General features: G+C 47.0%; 1 protein-coding gene across 1 annotated transcript in view; it reads left to right on the top strand.

The window, feature by feature from the left end:
• cadpsa (Ca2+-dependent activator protein for secretion a) overlaps positions 1-17,500 on the top strand; it is a gene marked incomplete at both ends in the record, with an annotated part of 105,015 nt that overhangs the window by 76,279 nt on the left and 11,236 nt on the right. The window contains 9 exons of the mRNA XM_084440963.1: positions 1,271-1,427; positions 4,860-5,001; positions 6,279-6,428; positions 8,738-8,893; positions 9,178-9,325; positions 10,346-10,420; positions 10,672-10,755; positions 11,438-11,470; positions 12,871-12,978. Coding sequence (XP_084297089.1) covers positions 1,271-1,427; positions 4,860-5,001; positions 6,279-6,428; positions 8,738-8,893; positions 9,178-9,325; positions 10,346-10,420; positions 10,672-10,755; positions 11,438-11,470; positions 12,871-12,978 — 1,053 coding nt within the window. The remainder of the gene's footprint in view (positions 1-1,270; positions 1,428-4,859; positions 5,002-6,278; positions 6,429-8,737; positions 8,894-9,177; positions 9,326-10,345; positions 10,421-10,671; positions 10,756-11,437; positions 11,471-12,870; positions 12,979-17,500) is intronic.

Here is a 17,500-nt window from a genome sequence, read left to right as displayed (position 1 = left end):
ACTTTTGTTGTGAAAACGAGAAATGGAAAAGAGCCCTTTTATAGACGAGTGGAGTAACGTTCTTGCCTTTTCCCCTTTCCTCTCAAGAGAGCGTATCTGTGAGATGTGTTTGTAGTGTGATTTCACTCTTAAAGTCGCACTGAAATGAAAAAGCATTCTGTCCCATTTTGGTTCATAATTGGTCATAGTGTTCACCTATTCAACGATGTATGCCAAAAAACTTACAAAATTCTACATTTGTTGTAATCTTATATCAAAGTATATAATTTCTTACTTCCTGGAAAACGGTAGGTCACGTGCAGTGACGACAACAGGTACCTTTTTAGGCTAATAATCTCACGACATCCACCCGTCAATCAACGCTATCCTTCTATCGAATCTGTCTAAAGTTCTTAAAACCCGTTTACTTGTCAATGTTCCAATCAAATTCCTCTAAACTATCTCCCACCCTCATAGCTTGTTTGCGTCGGAAATACGTCAAACTACGGAAGTTAGATGATCTCAAACGTCCGTTTCAGTGCGACTTTAACCGTTTTCGCTTCTCCGTCTGATTCCGTCTATTTGTATCTCTTTTTTCCTCTGTCACCTTCCATCTTTTCTCCTCAACTTTCTCTCCCCGTCGTGTTCCTCTTCCATGTTTTGTCTCTGTGTCTCTCTACTCCTGCTCTCTCCTTTTCCCTTCTCCTCTGCCTCTCTCCTGATCCCCTCTTCTCTCCCCTCTACCCCTCTCCTCCTCCCCTCCCCTCTCTCTTCCTCTCTTCTCATCCCCTTTTTTCTCCCCTCTCTCCCTCTCCTCTTCTCAACTTCTTCCTCTCCTCGCCTCTCTCTCCCCTTGCCCTCTGTCCCCTCTCTCCTCTCTCTCTCCTCTCCCTCTGTCCCCTCCCTCTCTCCTCTCCCTCTGTCCCCTCTCTCTCTCCTCTCCCTCTGTTCCCTCCCTCTCTCCTCTCCCTCCTCTCTCTCTCTCCTCTCCCTCTGTCCCCTCCCTCTCTCTCTCTCCTCTCCCTCTGTCCCCTCCCTCTCTCCTCTCCCTCCTCTCTCTCTCTCCTCTTCCTCCTTCCTCTCTCCTCTCTCTCTCTCTCCTCTCCCTCTGTCCCCTCTCTCTCTCCTCTCCCTCTGTCCCCTCCCTCTCTCCTCTCCCTCCTCTCTCTCTCTCCTCTCCCTCTGTCCCCTCTCTCTCTCCTCTTCCTCCTTCCTCCCCTCTCTCTCTCCTCTCTCTCTGTCCCCTCCCTCTCTCCTCTCCCTCCTCCCTCTCTCCTCTCCCTCTGTCCAGGCGTTTGCGTGGTGGTCAGACTTGATGGTGGAGCACGCGGAGACCTTCCTGTCTCTGTATGCGGTGGACATGGACGCCGCCCTGGAGGTGCAGCCCCCCGACAGCTGGGACAGTTTCCCTCTCTTCCAACTGCTCAACGACTTCCTGAGGATCGACTGTGAGTGGACACACATACACACACACACACACCAAAACCCCCAGACCCCCCCAATGAAAACGATTTGGAAACGATTATGAATGGACACGCGCTGGGCCTCGCACTCCAGAGCCATGCAGAGCAGCAGCACACTCTTGTCAGGAGCCCAGAGGAGCTTGATGGCACATGGCCCCTGGAACGGCTCTCCTGGATGGGGTTGCATATTCATTTGGATGGGGTTGCATATTCATTAGTGCCTCTTGGGGAGGTGGCAAACTGAAGCACACAGTTGGGATCCAAACCAGCGACGACAATGTCACGAAATTATCCAGTTTATTAACAGCTAGTCTGGAGTCAAGCGCCACAACACATGGGCAGAGGGGCGGGGCCAGCGCATTAGCCAGCCTTTCAAATCCAGCTGCGTTTGAACGTTATTTCATCAGGAGCGTATAGTCGTGACTAAGTGAAAAACTCACTTTGAAAAATACACGTTGCCGTTTGTGTAATAAAAACCTTGTGAAGTGAGAGTTAACTTGGAAGAAAGTCCGAGTAAATGACTCCTTGTGTGCCAGATTATGCTACCGACAGCTCTCTAGAGCGCAGAACTCATTATGCTTAAAAAGTGGAAATCTGAGGTCAGTGACCAATCAGAGGCCAGATCAGTCTCTCTGCACAGCACACTATCGTCCAGTCAGCATCCGTTTGAAAATCCGAGCGGATTCTCATTGGTGTCGAGAATGACGAATATCATACAGTAGCTTGTTCCCAGAAGTTCTTGCCACAGCAAGAATGGTAAATGGTAAATGGACTGCACTTATATAGCGCTTTTCCACCTTAGCGGCACTCAAAGCGCTTTACAATGGCCTCTCGTTCACCCATTCACACACCGATGGCGGTAGCTGCCATGCAAGGTGCTAACCTGCTCATTGGGAGCAATTTGGGGTTAGGCGTCTTGCTCAAGGACACTTCGACATGTGGACAGTCGGAGCTGGGATTCGAACCACTGACCCTTCGTTCACTGAACGACCCGCTCTACCAACTGAGCTACAGCCGCCCCAAAGAAGCCATAGCTGGCTACTCAAGAATAATTAACACTGGAAATGCTCCAGCCTGTCAGAAGGTCAGAAAGCAGCCATGGGTGATGGAGATCCCAAGGAGCTGCTGTTGAGGGAATGGTCTCATCCAGAGTGGTTGCTGTGGGCTCTGTCATCTCACTAATGACCTGCAGTTGCCTTGGGAGCGCTGTCCAGGGTCCTGAAAGTGTGAGCGAGAATAGAAACACTTACTGCAGCCTTTGTGAACTGAAACTGCCCACCGGCTATGATCGTCCCCGGATAATTATTTTTGTCACCTGCTAAATTGGACAGCCTCATGTATTAGTGGCATCAAATTGGAAAAACGTAATAGAGATAGGAGCAACTGGTTGACTGGTATGATGCATGCTTTGAAAATGGCCCAAATGTACATTACATAGCCACAGTAATGACATAGCATTCCTGACATGAAATGTAAAAAAAGGCTTTCTCCAAAATTGTATTTTATAAAAAAAAAAAAAAAGATCACATCAACATCAACATGTAACTTATCATTGTGGAAAAAAGGTTTCAGAAGATATTTAATTGTAGTACATGTAGTAAAAGTAAATTTAATCTCAGTGAGGGGTAAGTAGTGTAGTAGAGAGTAGTGTAAGTGAGAGATTAGCTACCCAGCTAAAACTGGCACATTTACAGTAATGTTGATTGGTGCGTATTGTCCCTGTACAAATGAACTAAATAAAGACATGACTTGAATATTGAGAAACCATCTTTCATAGGGTCTCCCACTGAATACTGACAGACCAGTAAGAGTCCAATACTGGTACACACCACACCACAGCCAACATTATGGAACACAGATGCAGCAACACACACACACACACACACACACACAAAAACCTTATCGCGGGGGGGCATCTTTACACAGAAGGTCATCTGTCCTGTCTCCCTGTAGCTGTTAGCGTATGTGGCAGGATATAGCCTTAGCACCAGACAGGCGCCAACGCCGGACGCCATTCAAGCAGTTAATTAACGAGGTCTAAAACAGCGGTGCCTTGGAGAGAGGCGAGCCCTGCGTCCACACTCCTGGACACGCACATCCAAGTGTACAGCAGACACTCAAGTGGCTAATTGGACGGCCGCAATCAGCGGGGGCAAAACAAACATCGCACCTATTGTGTATCATCGACCTTGACTCGCGCGCCGCACTCGCAAACACACATGGAAACACACGGTCACACAGAAACACACTCATGCTCGGAGCGGGGAGGGAGAGAGAGAGGGTGGGGGAGAGAAAACGGAGAGAATGCTCAAAGGGAGAGTGAAAAACAGACACACTGCGTGACGCCGTGAGGCATGGCATTAGCGCACACCGGCCTCCATTTTATCTCCTGTGGTCCGTGTTAACGTTGTCTTTTTACCAGTTGGAGCCAGTGGAGAAAACTAACAGGAGACGTATGTGTGTGTGTGTGTGTGTGTGTGTGTGTGTGTGTGTGTGTCTTGTACTGGTACATGTATAGCTTCACATTATGCCATCCCTGTCCCTCAGAAAAGACAATCTGCTAATCTCTTTCCCATGGCCAGCGATAGTATGATCTTATGGTGTCTGTTAACACCAAGAGGATAAGGCCTAGCACCAGCTTTACAGTAGATGCATGTACTGCAGAGTTCTCAACAGGCCTAGAAATTCAAACCCGAACCAACCTGGGCTGGGTGTGTTCAAGCCCGAGCCTAGCCCTACCTTTCTCAGGCTTTTTCAGGCCTCGTCAGGTTCAGGCTTTAAGTAGCCATGTTTCCATCCACACGTTTTATGCGAATTAAGTTATATCGAATTAAAAATGCCTTATGGAAACAGTAAAATTCGATTAAAAATCATGAAAATCCACAAAAAGTTTGTACTGTCGATCTCATCGAATTTTCTCTTGTTCGATAAAAGTCTTTTGTGATAAATGCTTTATCCGATTTAAAGCTCTAGATGGAAACGCACGTTCACCGGCTTTATTCGCATTCATATTTTTAGCGATCCTCACAAAATTCGATTGATAAGTGGATGGAAACATGGCTATTGAGAACTCGAATGTATAGTACTTGTATTGTTGCCGATGCTAACATAATCTTCGTTAAGGTAGGATACGATGAACAGAATGTATCCTAATGCCTTTGTAGTAACAATATCAGACCTGCAAACTTGACACCTTTTGGCTACAGTCACCTTTTTTATGTTAACTATGGTAGTTTCAGTGAATCTAGAGGGTTTTAGTTTTGTATGTCGTCACCTTTTTCACTACTCCAGAGTTTGCAGGTCTGAATATGCTCTGTCGTATTTTGCGGCAACATGCTGTGTCACATACAGTAACACTGCACTGTCATGTAGTAGCGACATGTAAAGTTGCACTCTTCTCTTTCATCTTCGTCTCAGGTCACCTGTGCAACGGGAAGTTCCACAAACACCTGCAGGACCTGTACGCTCCTCTGGTGGTTCGATATGTGGACCTAATGGAGTCGTCCATAGCACAGTCCATCCACAGGGGCTTCGAGAGAGAAAGCTGGGAGCCTGTCAAGTAAGGACCCGGAACTTAACACACAACATTGCCTTTGGTTGAGTCCATTTCCTGTGCATTTTGATGTGTGGAAGTCATAATGCTGTGTTCACACCGGGCACAAATTTTTCCAGCGGTGCGGCGAGTTTACATAGAAAGTCAATACAATTCGTGCGAACTGGGCGGCGGGCGGCGCGAATCGCAGAACTTGGCGGCGCGACGGTCAGGATTCGCAAAAGTTCCATTTTTTGAACTTTCTGCGGCGGATTCGCGCGGCGACCCATTGATCCCGCGGCGAGATTGGGCGAACTGGGCGGCGCGAATTTTCTCGCCGCGCCCGGTGTGAACACAGCATTATATTGACTATTATCTTCTCACAAACTTGAGTCATTTGACGTTTTAATACCGTCTAGCAAAAAAACTCTGCCGTCTGCTTGTCTGCTTTTGTTTTCTCCTACTGCAGGTAAAATACCCGTCTGTGTGTGAAACTGCAGTCTTTTAGTCTGTGTGTTGTTTACCCTGGAGATGCTTGGTTCATTTCCCTAACTGTGCATCTGGTGCCACTTAAAGACTTGCTATAGCAATTATGTCATGTGCCATATGCTCAGCTAGCCCTCCTGAGTCAACACGGACCTTTGTCATTTTCTATACAGTTTCCCACCCTTCGCTGTTACAGATTCAATGATACTTCACCATTCTCTCTAGAATCTCATTATCACCAGGACATGTCATCCTTTTGTATTTGCTCTCATACCATATGAGCTGATCATGGTGATCATTCATCCTTTGCTTTCAATCAACTCTTTCTAGATCAGGTCTTTGTCTCACGTCTTTCTAGATCAGGTATTTCTAGATCAGCTCTTTCTAGATCAGCTCTTTCTGGTTCAGGTCTTTCTCTAAACTCTTTCTAGATCCGCTGTTTCTAGATCAGGTCTTTCTGGTTCAGGTCTTTCTCTAAACTCTTTCTAGATACGCTCTTTCTAGATCAGGTCTTTTTCTCAACTCTTTCTAGATCAGCCCTTTCTAGATCAGCTCTTTCTAGATCAGGTCTTTCTGGTTCAGGTCTTTCTCTAAACTATTTCTAGATCTGCTCTTTCTAGATCAGCTCTTTTTCTCAACTCTTTCTAGATCAGGTCTTTTTCTCAACTCTTTCTAGATCAGGTCTTTTTCTCAACTCTTTCTAGATCAGGTCTTTCCCTCAGACTTGGGTGATCTTACGTCACGTTGCTTCCTCAGTCCATCTGCATTCCTTCTCTTACAGCACATCTTTATCCTCTCTGTCTGTTTCCTCTCTACAGGAGTATAACAAGCAATCTGCCCAATGTGAATCTACCAAATGTCAACCTCCAAATGCCCAAAGTACCAAATATAGCAGTGCCAAGTGTTAACCTTCCACAAATGCCCAGTTTTTCTACACCCAACTGGATACCAGCTATTTGTGACACGGAGTGTGTATTAAGCCTCTGTTGGAGCCTAAAACATGCATGTGTGTCTTTGGCATGGACATGTCCCGTGTCCTCCATGATCCCAGGACCTGTTGAAACGTGTCTGCTGGCCCAATTTGTCGTGCTAACAGGATACATGAACAGACAGGCTACTAGTCACGCCAGTCTGGGTGTAGTTAGTAAGGTAGAGTCTTTTCTCATGACAGGTTTTGATATGGTCAGATTTTAATTCACTCTAAAACAAGAATGTTTGGATAGTGTCACATGTTTAGAACCTAAAGGTAGAGAATGGGAAATGGTTGCTGAACATGGAGCTCATGGTCTCCTCATACTTGTCTCTATAGGCCTTCACTCTTATATGCTTGTGTGTTTGTGTGTGTGTGTGTGTGTGTGTGTGTGTGTGTGTACGCGTGTACGTATGTGTGTGTGTACCTGCGTGCGTATGTGTGTGTGTGTGTGTATGTGTGCGTGTGTGTGTGTGTGTGTGTGTGTGTGTGTGTGTGTGTGTGTGTGTGTCGGAGCAAGTGTCGAGGTAATAGCGATGCTATGTTTAGACAGTAATTAAAAGCACTCTACACCTTAAGCACTCTCTATACCTTAAGGTACACCTCACAGGTGATCTATACCACTCTCTCAACGAAGGTGAAACCTTTTCTAAAACAACCACCAATGTGTGTAAAAAAGAACAGATCAAAAAAAAACTAGCCCCATGTAGAGCACCGCCCGTGGAGTGTGACCTTGTCTTCATGTTTCAGGATTCCAAACCCCATAGCTTGTAGGCAGCCAATCACACCCACCGTGAAAGGTGTAACTTTTAACTTAGAGTGACAGTATGATAAGAACTGCATTTACACTATAATTGCACACTCAAGTACAATTGTGAGGAGGTGATTGTGTTCTCTGCCAGAAGAGGGAGGAATGGCAACCAAAGATATCTGGGTAACAGCCCGGGATTTAGGTGTGTGGGCAAGAAAAAAAGATGGAGTCACCTTACCATGGATAGCCATCTAATTGAATGACTCGCAGCACTTTCACAACACGCCTGGTAATTGGGAGGAAAGGAGGCCAAGCCAAGTCTGAAATAGCAGCAGAGACGTAATGAGGTGTTGCCAAAATGCCGATCCTCATTCTGCTCTACCTGGAAGCATGTTCATGCCAACGCCACAGCATGGGCGACGGAGGGTGGAGAGAGTAGGCACGCTTTCAAAATGGAGGCCCTACAATAGCTCTCCATTTTCCGTCTGCAGTACTGCATGTGTTTGAACCCCGGAGTGGAAAGATACAAACGCATTATTGCTTTCTGTACAGGAAAAAAATAATTTATTCACTGGTTATTGTTACTATACGATTATACTTGTCATAGTATATTTTGAAAGTAAAATAATCCTAATCTCATGATAATAACTGTGTTAATTGTAACCTGCGATAAGTGTCCAAATTCACACATGATCAAACCAAAGACAGACTGTAAGGGTTGAGTTTGTATCTTTCAATTTAACCCCTGACCCCGAACCCCCCTGTCCCCTTCCACTCTGTCTCTGTGGAGGGGATAGTAGACCGCTGTTTACCCTTGTGTCTGAGCTCTTTCTTGGGTATGAAGTGGTGAGGACGACCCCATGTCTGTGGCCGGGGTCTCTGGAAGGGTCTGGCCCTTCGTCGGTCTGCAGGGTGTGTACTTGGGGGGGGTGGAAGCAGGTCTCACTTTTCCTGACCACCAGCCCCCACCCCCTTCTCTCTTCCGTGTGAAGTGACGCTCTTTCCATCTGTTTACTCTCTTTTTATTATCTGACCATTTGAGACCAAAAGCAGAGAAACTGATATTCTGTCACACTCACCGTTAAATAGTTCCCTCACCGTTTCCAGAGAAAACCACTATGCTCCCTAAAATGTTATGAGGGACCACAGGTCTCCTGCACTGCTTCAGAAAGCTCCTCAAGTCTCCCTCAGTGTGTGTTCCCAGGTGTCCTACCTGGAGTGTGCATGGACCCCCACGCTTCCCCAAATAACCACTCAGATTGGAGTGGTTATTGATTTGTCATTTATTTTTACCTTTGTTCTACTGGTCAATCTGATATATACTCATTTCTAAGCATGTTTTGCACCAGCTACAGTAAAAGATGTCATCTCAACTCAAAACACAGTGATTAATCACTAAATGGTAAAAATAACCCAAATAAAGAAGCTATCCTGAAACCTGGATTTTCCCTCTTCCCTCTCCTCCTCCATATTGTTTTCTAACGCCATACTAACGTTGTTGGGCGTCAGTGCTTTTTAATTTGGAGCCCTGACCCTCTGCTCTCCGGCCTCCTCAGTAACGGCTCAGGGACGTCCGAAGACCTGTTCTGGAAGCTGGACGCTCTGCAGACCTTTATCAGAGACCTGCACTGGCCGGAGGAGGAGTTTGGCAAACATCTGGAGAGCAGGCTGAAGCTCATGTCCAGCGACATGATTGAATCCTGCATCAAACGGTGAGACTGACACAGTGGAGGTCCAGACAGACGGACGGACGGACGGGCGGGGATGGATGGATGGATGGATGGATGGATGGATGGATGGATGGATGGATGGATGGATGAATGGATGGAAGGATGGAGGGAAGGATGGAGGGAGGGAGGGAGGGAGGGAGGGAGGGAGGGAGGGAGGGAGGGAGGGAGGGAGGGAGGGATGGATGGATGGATAGATGGATGGATGGATGGATGGATGGATGGATAAATGCGTGTCATCAACAGGTGAACGGTTTCTCTCCCTCCAGGACGCGTTTGGCCTTCGAGGCCAAGCTTCAAAAGAGCAGTCGGACCACAGACTTCCGGGTGCCTCAGTCCATCTGCACCATGTTCAACGTGATGGTGGACGCCAAGGCGCAGTCGGCCAAGTTGTGTGCCATGGAGCTGGGACAGGAGGTACAGTTAGTATGCCCATGCTCTCTGCTGTCACCCCAGTGGCATCCCTGTACCACACCGTATGGCCAGTGACTCTTCTGAATGGTATCTCACAGTTAGTTAGGCAGGATATTCTAGTGTTTTCTCTGAGATCAAAGCATGCTGCTTTTTGTGTACACATCGATATCCATTCAGGATCACTACCAAGTTCTCTTTGGGAAAATCCTATTGAGCTGTTTTTTTTTTTAAATAATCTATGTGGCATGAACGGAGTACTGCTCTCTTAGAATCAAATTCAATTCACTCACGTTTGCTTGGTCTATAATACAATGCTATGCATATACAACATCTTTTTTTAGCATTGTATTTTGCACAGTATACAGTATGCACATAGATTTGAACGTCTCTAGCTGTGATTGCTTTGTCTCCTAATTTTGCTTTTAAGTTGGCTTCTGACGCTATCTGTGTCGAGTGTCACGTTTTCACCATCACCATGACGGCTTTATCTTTCCTTTCGTTCCCTTTGTTTTCTCTATCTTGTGAAAGTTTGTTAGAGACTGGGTAAGTGTGGTTAACAATTCAATTGAAATGGCACCCCTGGATCCCAAATGTATTAGCTGTGACTGCGGTTCCTCCCCTGTCTTCCAACACTTGGATTGTTTTGATTTCATTAACATAACGTGTGTATGCTGAATATACATGGGATGGAAGTGAGACTTCTCATATTAGCAAACTCATGAGACTGATACCAATTATGAGATATGATGAATTAATTACGTGAGGTCCTTCACTGTACGACACTAACCGAACACGCCAGAGCAATGGAAGTGGACCTAGCATACTGTCCTACCCCATTGAGAGAACTCATAACTAATTGACTGTGACTAATTTCTGTCGCTAGCATTTCACACAGCTGCACCTGGCACATGCTTGAATGTAACATTTTGTTACTAACACCTCGGTCCCATTGCAAGTCTTCCTAATCCCCACTAATGTCCTGTCAGAGTCGATGTGAGGACTGACCGGTCTCTCCTCTCACAGAGACAGTATCACTCTCAGATCGACAACCTGATCGAGGAGACGGTGAAGGAGATGATCACCCTGCTGGTGGCAAAGGTACGACTCCACTACACCAGCTAGGAACTAAATCAGTCTGTCCATCATCTGGACGTCTGGACTGACATTCACTCTAGTCATTGCTGCTGGTTTACAGATGGAGAGTGAAGTTCAAGAGCTTTTTTTTTTTAATTATTTTTTAGAAAGGTATTGTTTAATCTCCTGGTGAAAGAGAAGGACATGGTGTGCTGTGTGATCACATGGTTCTTCTGTTCCTTCTCACTCCTCTCTCTCCTTGCTTCCCTTCTCAGTTTGTGGTCATCCTGGAGAGCGTCCTGGCCAAGCTCTCCAGATACGACGAGGGCACACTCTTCTCCTCCTTCCTGTCTTTCACAGTAAGAGCTCTTCCTTTCTCTTTCTTTCGCTTTCTTTCACTTTCTTTCTCTTTCTTTCTTTCTTTTTCTTTCTTTCTTTCTTTCTTTTTCTCTCTCTCTTCCTTTCTCTTTCTTTCTCTTTCTTTCTTTCTTTCTTTCTTTCTTTCTTTCTTTCTGTCTTTTTCTCTCTCTTGTTCTTTCTTTCTTTCTTTCTTTCTTTCTTTTTCCTCTCTCTCTTTCTTTCGCTTTCTTTCTTTCTTTTTCTCTCTTTCTTTCTTTCTTTCTTTCTTTTTCTCTCTCTTTTTCTCTCTTTCTCTCTCTTTCTTTCTTTCTTTCTCTCTCTCTTTCTTTCTTTGTTTCTTTCTTTCTTTCCCACCTGACAGTGTTATTCAAAGAACGCACCCTCTATGTACTGTACATTGTTAGAAATTGTAGACGGTAGAGTGAGACCTACAGTAACCATTTCTAGTGAGTACCCTTAATCAAAATGCCCCTAATATCTTACTGAAATGGAGGCCTCTACAGGTGTTCTGTATATTATAATATAAATAACATTAAAATTCTGAGTGCATTTTTACAGCTCCATGTCCTGGTGGGACTCCTTTCATCTACTGCACACTCACACTCTGGCGTTTTTTGTTAAGAAAACTGGATGCACATACGCCTTCTTACTTACAACACTCTCTTCCCCGTTAATCCCAAGGTAAAAGCTGCCTCAAAATATGTGGATGTACCTGTAAGTGGGAATATATAATTTTATTATCGTACATCGTGTGTGTTTGTGGTCCTGTGTCATTTTGTACTCCTGCATGAATATGAAGACACAATCCTACAACTGAATCCATCATCAACACATGGGGGACTCATGCCGGCTGTCCTAAGCAACATCACCTCAGAGGACTAGCGCTTACATGTAGCTGCTCACACTTAGCTGCATCAACACGCCACTTTTTAAAGGAGAATGCTCGTTTTTGACAACCTGGAACATATTTACGGCATATTATAAGACGTTTGACTCACCGAGATCACTTTGGTGTAATTCGGAGGCCTGTAGAAGAAATTTAAAATCCAGCGCGAGCCAAGTATATCCATGTAATGGCGGCGGATGGGGCACTGAGAATGCAGCTTCTAAAAAATCTATTTTCTGCCGCGAAACGGTTGTTTTCATCAATCTGTCTTTATGAATCGCTAGTTGTGCTTACATAAAGCGTAGGCCTGTTGTGGTTTTTCACATGCCTCTGTAATATGATCTTTAGAAACGTCTTTAGAAACGAAATAGCTTCCCCACTTGCTCCAGCACGCATGCGCACAGCGTGCTGGAGGCCTCCGAATTACACCAAAGTGATCTCGGTGAGTGAAACGTCTTATAATATGCCGTAAATAAGGTCCAGGTTGTCAAAAACGAGCATTCTCCTTTAAATGACTGCCTGTGTGCCTGTGACTGGTCCTCTTACTGGATGTCCACAGGGCCGCAGCCTAGTGCTTCTGCATAGTAATTGTCTGTTTAATGTCCAAAATAAGATTACCTCGGAGAAGGGATCTCATTTGCACCCCAGGGATGTACCAGAAGACGTGTTAACGATGCTCCTCTCACATCAGTGGAAGGTTTACCGACAAAGGACACATTTAATTTGAAAAAGTGAGAGGCAGTGAGGGAGGAGAGAGAGAGAGATTCAGTTGAGAGAGGATTTGTATTTACTTGCTCACAGCGCAATGTTGAAATGTCAGACCACCTGCTCGATGTTGTGCTCTGATGCTTCTGTTCACTTTGCACATGCCCAGACTGTGACAGCTGACTCTTAGCCATCTCCAGGTCTAACAGGAAGTGCACGGGCAAAGACAGCCATAACCCGCGCTCCGCGGGGCTCCGCAAATGAAACACCTCTCGGGAGATGTGATCTGTAAACTTTTCATTTCACAATCTGATAAACTGACAGTTGAGAGACACTCGATTTGAACGTTCTGTCAAACTGTCTGTGTGAGCGTGTCACAGTCATGACTCGTAGCGAGCCGGTGACATCCTGTGTCACAGAATGGCTGGGACAAGTGAAAAGCTTTTTAACAGGTTTGACACAAGTATCTTTTTGGCTAATTCATCATCCCATCTCTCTCTCTCTCTCTCTCTCTCTTAAACAGAAGCCTGGGATGGATGTTGCCGACGGCTACGTGACCTTTGTGCGCCACTCCCAGGACATGTTGCGGGATAAGGTCAATGAGGAGGTGTACATAGAGAGGTTATTTGATGTAAGTAACTATTCATATCCCTGAAATGTGATACAACAGTTGGCTCAGAGGGATAAGTCACATTTTGAGCCTCTGCCTTCTCATCTGTCTCCTTCCCTGCTACAATACTAGCCTCCCTGGCAGCCCTGCCCCCACCCTCTGTGTGTGTGTGTGTGTGTGTGTCTCTCTCTCCCTCTCTCTGAACCCAGGGCAGAGCAGCTCTCTCTCCTCACCCCTGACCCCTGCCTCCCCCCCGCGTTACATGTCTTTTGTTTCTCGGTGTTTGTCTGCGACCGTGGACAAATCTTGGGGAGGGATTATCTTAAGCAGTGTTCTCTCTTTGAGTCAGCAAACACGAGTTAATCAATTTAAAGCAGCACAAAAGATGTCCTGTAAGATGGCTTAATACCATCTCTACACCCCCCGCCCCTCCCTTCCCCGCCTTCCCCGGACTGAGGTTTCCGTTCGGGACGTACAGCCATTGTCTCCCACTAATTGATTTGTAAGAACATGGAAATCCAAAGACGGGAGGCCAGTAGGCCAGGGTTATGGAGAGTTCAGGGCGATGGCGGGTTTTCAGGGTGGAGGAGCGCGGCAGATGATGAGACAGGTGTGTCCGAAGTTCAAATCCGGGAGGAGCCGCTCCTTCCTCCGGACGCGTAATCTGACGTCTCACCGACCGTATGGTCTGACGGAGCTGTCGTCTGGCCAGCTGTTTGACGGGGGGCGGTTTCCTTGTCATGCCGTACAGGCAGCGTACACACGGAGATGTAGCTAGCACCGTCGCCGTCGCTATTAACATTGTCACGTCAGTTGTTTTGATAATTCTTCCCCCAAGCCCTATCCGTAGAGACATTTGGAACTGTCATATTAAATATGAGTGGAGTCTCCCAGTCAGTCAGTCAGTCAGTCAGTCAGTCAGCCAGTCAGCCAGTCAGTCAGTCAGTCAGTCAGTCAGTCAGTCAATCAATCAATCTTCAGTCAGTCAGTTTTCCTCCATTTTGCTGCATGTCTTCCCCTCTCTCTCTCTCCCACCTCATGTCTGTCCTTCAACTGTCTATCCCATTAAAGCAGAAATGCCCTAAAAGATATCTTTAAAAAAAAAAAAAGAGAGAGAGAGAGGGGGGGAGTCAGAAAAGACTGAGAACACTGTCTTAAGAGATAGCCGGGGATCTGATCCAGGTTCTATAATGCTTTGTGATGCATGTCAACCAACCGCTTCTCCGGGCAAAATCTTCTGATTGTCTGTTTCCCAGTGGTGTATGTGAGAGTGTTCACTATACAGTATGTGTGTGCAAGAGAGTGTGTGTGTGTGTGCGTGTGTGCTTGTTTTCATGTATGCATGTGTGTGTGTTCTGTGTGTGTGTGTGTGTGTGTGTGTGTGTGTGCGTGTGTGCGTGTGTGTGTGTGACCTCTCTGAAGCTCCTCCCTCTTGGAGAAAGTGTCCACTCCTGTGCGCTTGTTTCTCTCGCTGCTTTGACCTGCTGTGTTTGGAGAAGAGTGTTTCTGCTCCGATCGCAGCCGAGGCCCCTCTGCCTGGGCTGCCTGTGTCGCGCTCTATCACTTCCCCCTCTGCCTGGACTGCCTGTGTCACGCTCTATCAGTTCCCCCCCCTCTGGCGGCGCCCAGGACTCCGAAGGCGTCTGTCGCTACACTCTCCACCACACCCCTCTGCTGCTCTTCTCTTGCCGCTGCGTTGTGTTCTCTGTCGTAGTTCGTAGAGCGTAGCAGACCCTTTGGCTTCCATCTTAGCTTTTTTTGTTGCTCCATGTATCTTGTTTTTAAGGTTTCAATGTCCTTTACTTTTCCTTTCGGAAACCTTCCCTTATTTCCTGGCCCTCTGTTTCTGTCTCGACCTCGTCACCCCATGCTGTGCTTATTTGAAAATGAGACTTATCTCTCACGCCGAGTTGTTTTAGCACATTATCTACCGGCATGAATTCAGACACGAATAATCTTCCCGTGTACATCTACTAACATGACCCATCTCCCTGTGGCGCCTCGCTGACCCGCTCCCACCCTCCACATCCACCCGGCGCACGCGTTCTCACTTCCCCAAACACCCCCCCCCCCCCCCCCCGCATGCCTTCCCAGCCCGTACCCCCATCTCCCCAGGGAGCCCCCCCCCCGACTCTCTCATCCAGATACCCACGCTCCGACACAGCACCTCATCAAGGTCACACTAGGAAAGGCATTCAGAGACGTTATAGCGGAACCGATTGCATGGTTTATGTGAGCAGAGTCAGCAGCGCACTCATTGTAAGTGAAGTGTGGCCTGCAGCAAAGGACTGATGCTCTAAAAGGGGGGTGATGATTTGTCTCGCACTAAACCAACTGCACATAGTCACTCCTCCAGACAATACCGATCAAGTATACCCACCTCTGAGTCGAAGTAGAACCAGCTCTGTAAAGGCTGGAGTATAAGCACGTTTTCAGGAAGACCAATTGTTAGCCCACCCACCCTATTGAGTTGACATCAAATGAAGGGTTTCGACGGCCATCTGGGGGTGAGGGGTAGGTGATAAGATTTTAATCTCTTTTTTTTTTTTTTCATCCTTCTTTTTTTCCATCTCAGAAAAAAAAGCATACGTTTCAACAGATTTGTGAACGTGACCAAATTGCTGTTGACTGTAGCTAAGGAGATTCACTCTACGTCGCACAAAGCGTCTAGAAGTTAAGTCCTTTCCCAGAACATCGCATCAGGCGTCTAGACAAAAAAACAAGGTCTCCTTGACGCCTCATCTTTGACCATCTGTAGTTTCTGGGAAAAGTGTGACCGGACCAACGGACCAACCAGAGAGGAGATGTGTGTGGCCCCATCTCAAGAAAAGGTCAAGTTAAGGTCAGGGATTCCAGGAGCCTATCAAACACACTTCATACCACTAAGACCCAACTGGCTCGCTTACTGATGGGACTCTTATCAATTTGTTCCCACATATCTCAGATGACGATGGTTCGGATGTAATTATGACCCACTCTGTGTTTGTAAACAATCGGGACATTTTTGGGTGGATGGTTAGGATATAATTATGACTCATTGTGCGTTTGTAAACAATTGGGACATTGGGAGGTGCCCGTCAGCCCCTCAGGACTAATTAGGGTCATGACAGGGATTCCTCCCAGACAAAGGAAGCCGTACCAGCCGTAATAAGAAGATTACGTCGATATGTCCCACTAATTTGAAATATGTGTCAACAGTCCTCCAGACCATATGGCCCTAAAGTTAATATGCCAAGGAAACAACACCGCTCCAAGAAATCACTTGTGATTGGAGACATTAAAAAGTGACTGATTTCAGGGGCGCCCCGGTAGCTCACCAGGTAAGGCGCGCACCATATGAAGGCTAGTCGTGCGGCGGACCGGGGTTCGATTCCCGGCTCGGGTCCTGTGCCGCATGTCCTCCCCTCTCTCTCTCTCCCACATTTCCTGGCTCTCTACACTGTCCTATATCATAAAAAAAAAAAAGAAGCTGAAAAGCCATAACAAAAAAGAAAAAGTGACTAATTCCCTAGCGTCATTGCCTCGATTGGAGGGTAGGGGGCCTCGATTGGAGGGTAGGGGGCCTCGACACAGTTTGAAGTACTGCTGTGGGGGGGGTGCAGGAAATTATTGTACTGGGCAGCCACTGACGAGGAGATAACCTGTGTGATTTTCCAAACGTGTTTTTGATTTTCCTCACGCCATCGTTAGCCCACCACAAGCCTCATCACCAATCCCATCACATGGGGGATGTCCTTTGTGTTGTCATTATATGTTGTTCAGGCAGGACCAGGTGTGTGTGTGTGTGTTGTGTAGGGGGGGGGAGTATTACTGATCAGTAATGATTCATCGTACATGACGGGTCCTAAAGTACAGATTGCTTTTGCGATGGCGTTATTGTGGACGGCTACATTTGCTACATTCCATGGCAGGAAAGAGGGAGAGAGCGAGAAGAAAGGAGGATAAAGTTGGTGTGTGTGTGTGTGGGGGGGGGGGGGATTAATCTATTTTCCTCCCTCCTCCCTCGGTGGTGGTTCTTGAAAGAACAGCTGAAGAGATGAGGATTGAGACAGCTGTGCTTAACGTGGAAGGGGCTCATCGACTTAATGCTGACGGCCCAGAGATCACTGATTAAAAAAGCCGTCTCTTTAGCCAGGGCCAAATCCAACAGCACTGATACACTATACCCCCCCCCCCCCCTTCCCCCTAAAACTAGCACCACAGGCCAGAGAGAGAGAGAGAGGGAGGGAGATAGAGAGAGAGGGAGAGGGAGAGAGAGAGAGAAGGAGAGAGGGAGAGAGAGAGAGGTAGGGAGGGAGGGAGGGAGAGAGAGAGAGAGAGAGAGAGAGAGGGAGGGAGGGAGAGAGAGAGAGAGAGAGAGAGAGAGAGAGGGAGGGAGGGAGGGAGAGAGAGAGAGAGGGAGGGAAGGAGGGAGAGAGAGAGAGAGAGAGAGGGAGGGAGAGAGAGAGAGAGAGAGAGAGGGAGGGAGGGAGAGAGAGGGAGGGAGGGAGAGAGAGAGAGGGAGGGAAGGAGGGAGAGAGAGAGAGAGAGGGAGGGAGGGAGG

The sequence above is a fragment of the Borostomias antarcticus genome (assembly GCF_949987555.1).
Source record: "Borostomias antarcticus genome assembly, chromosome: 7".
Lineage (NCBI taxonomy): Eukaryota > Metazoa > Chordata > Actinopteri > Stomiiformes > Stomiidae > Borostomias > Borostomias antarcticus.
The sequence above is the reverse complement of the archived record's forward strand: the minus strand, read 5'-3'. Positions and strand labels throughout refer to the sequence as shown.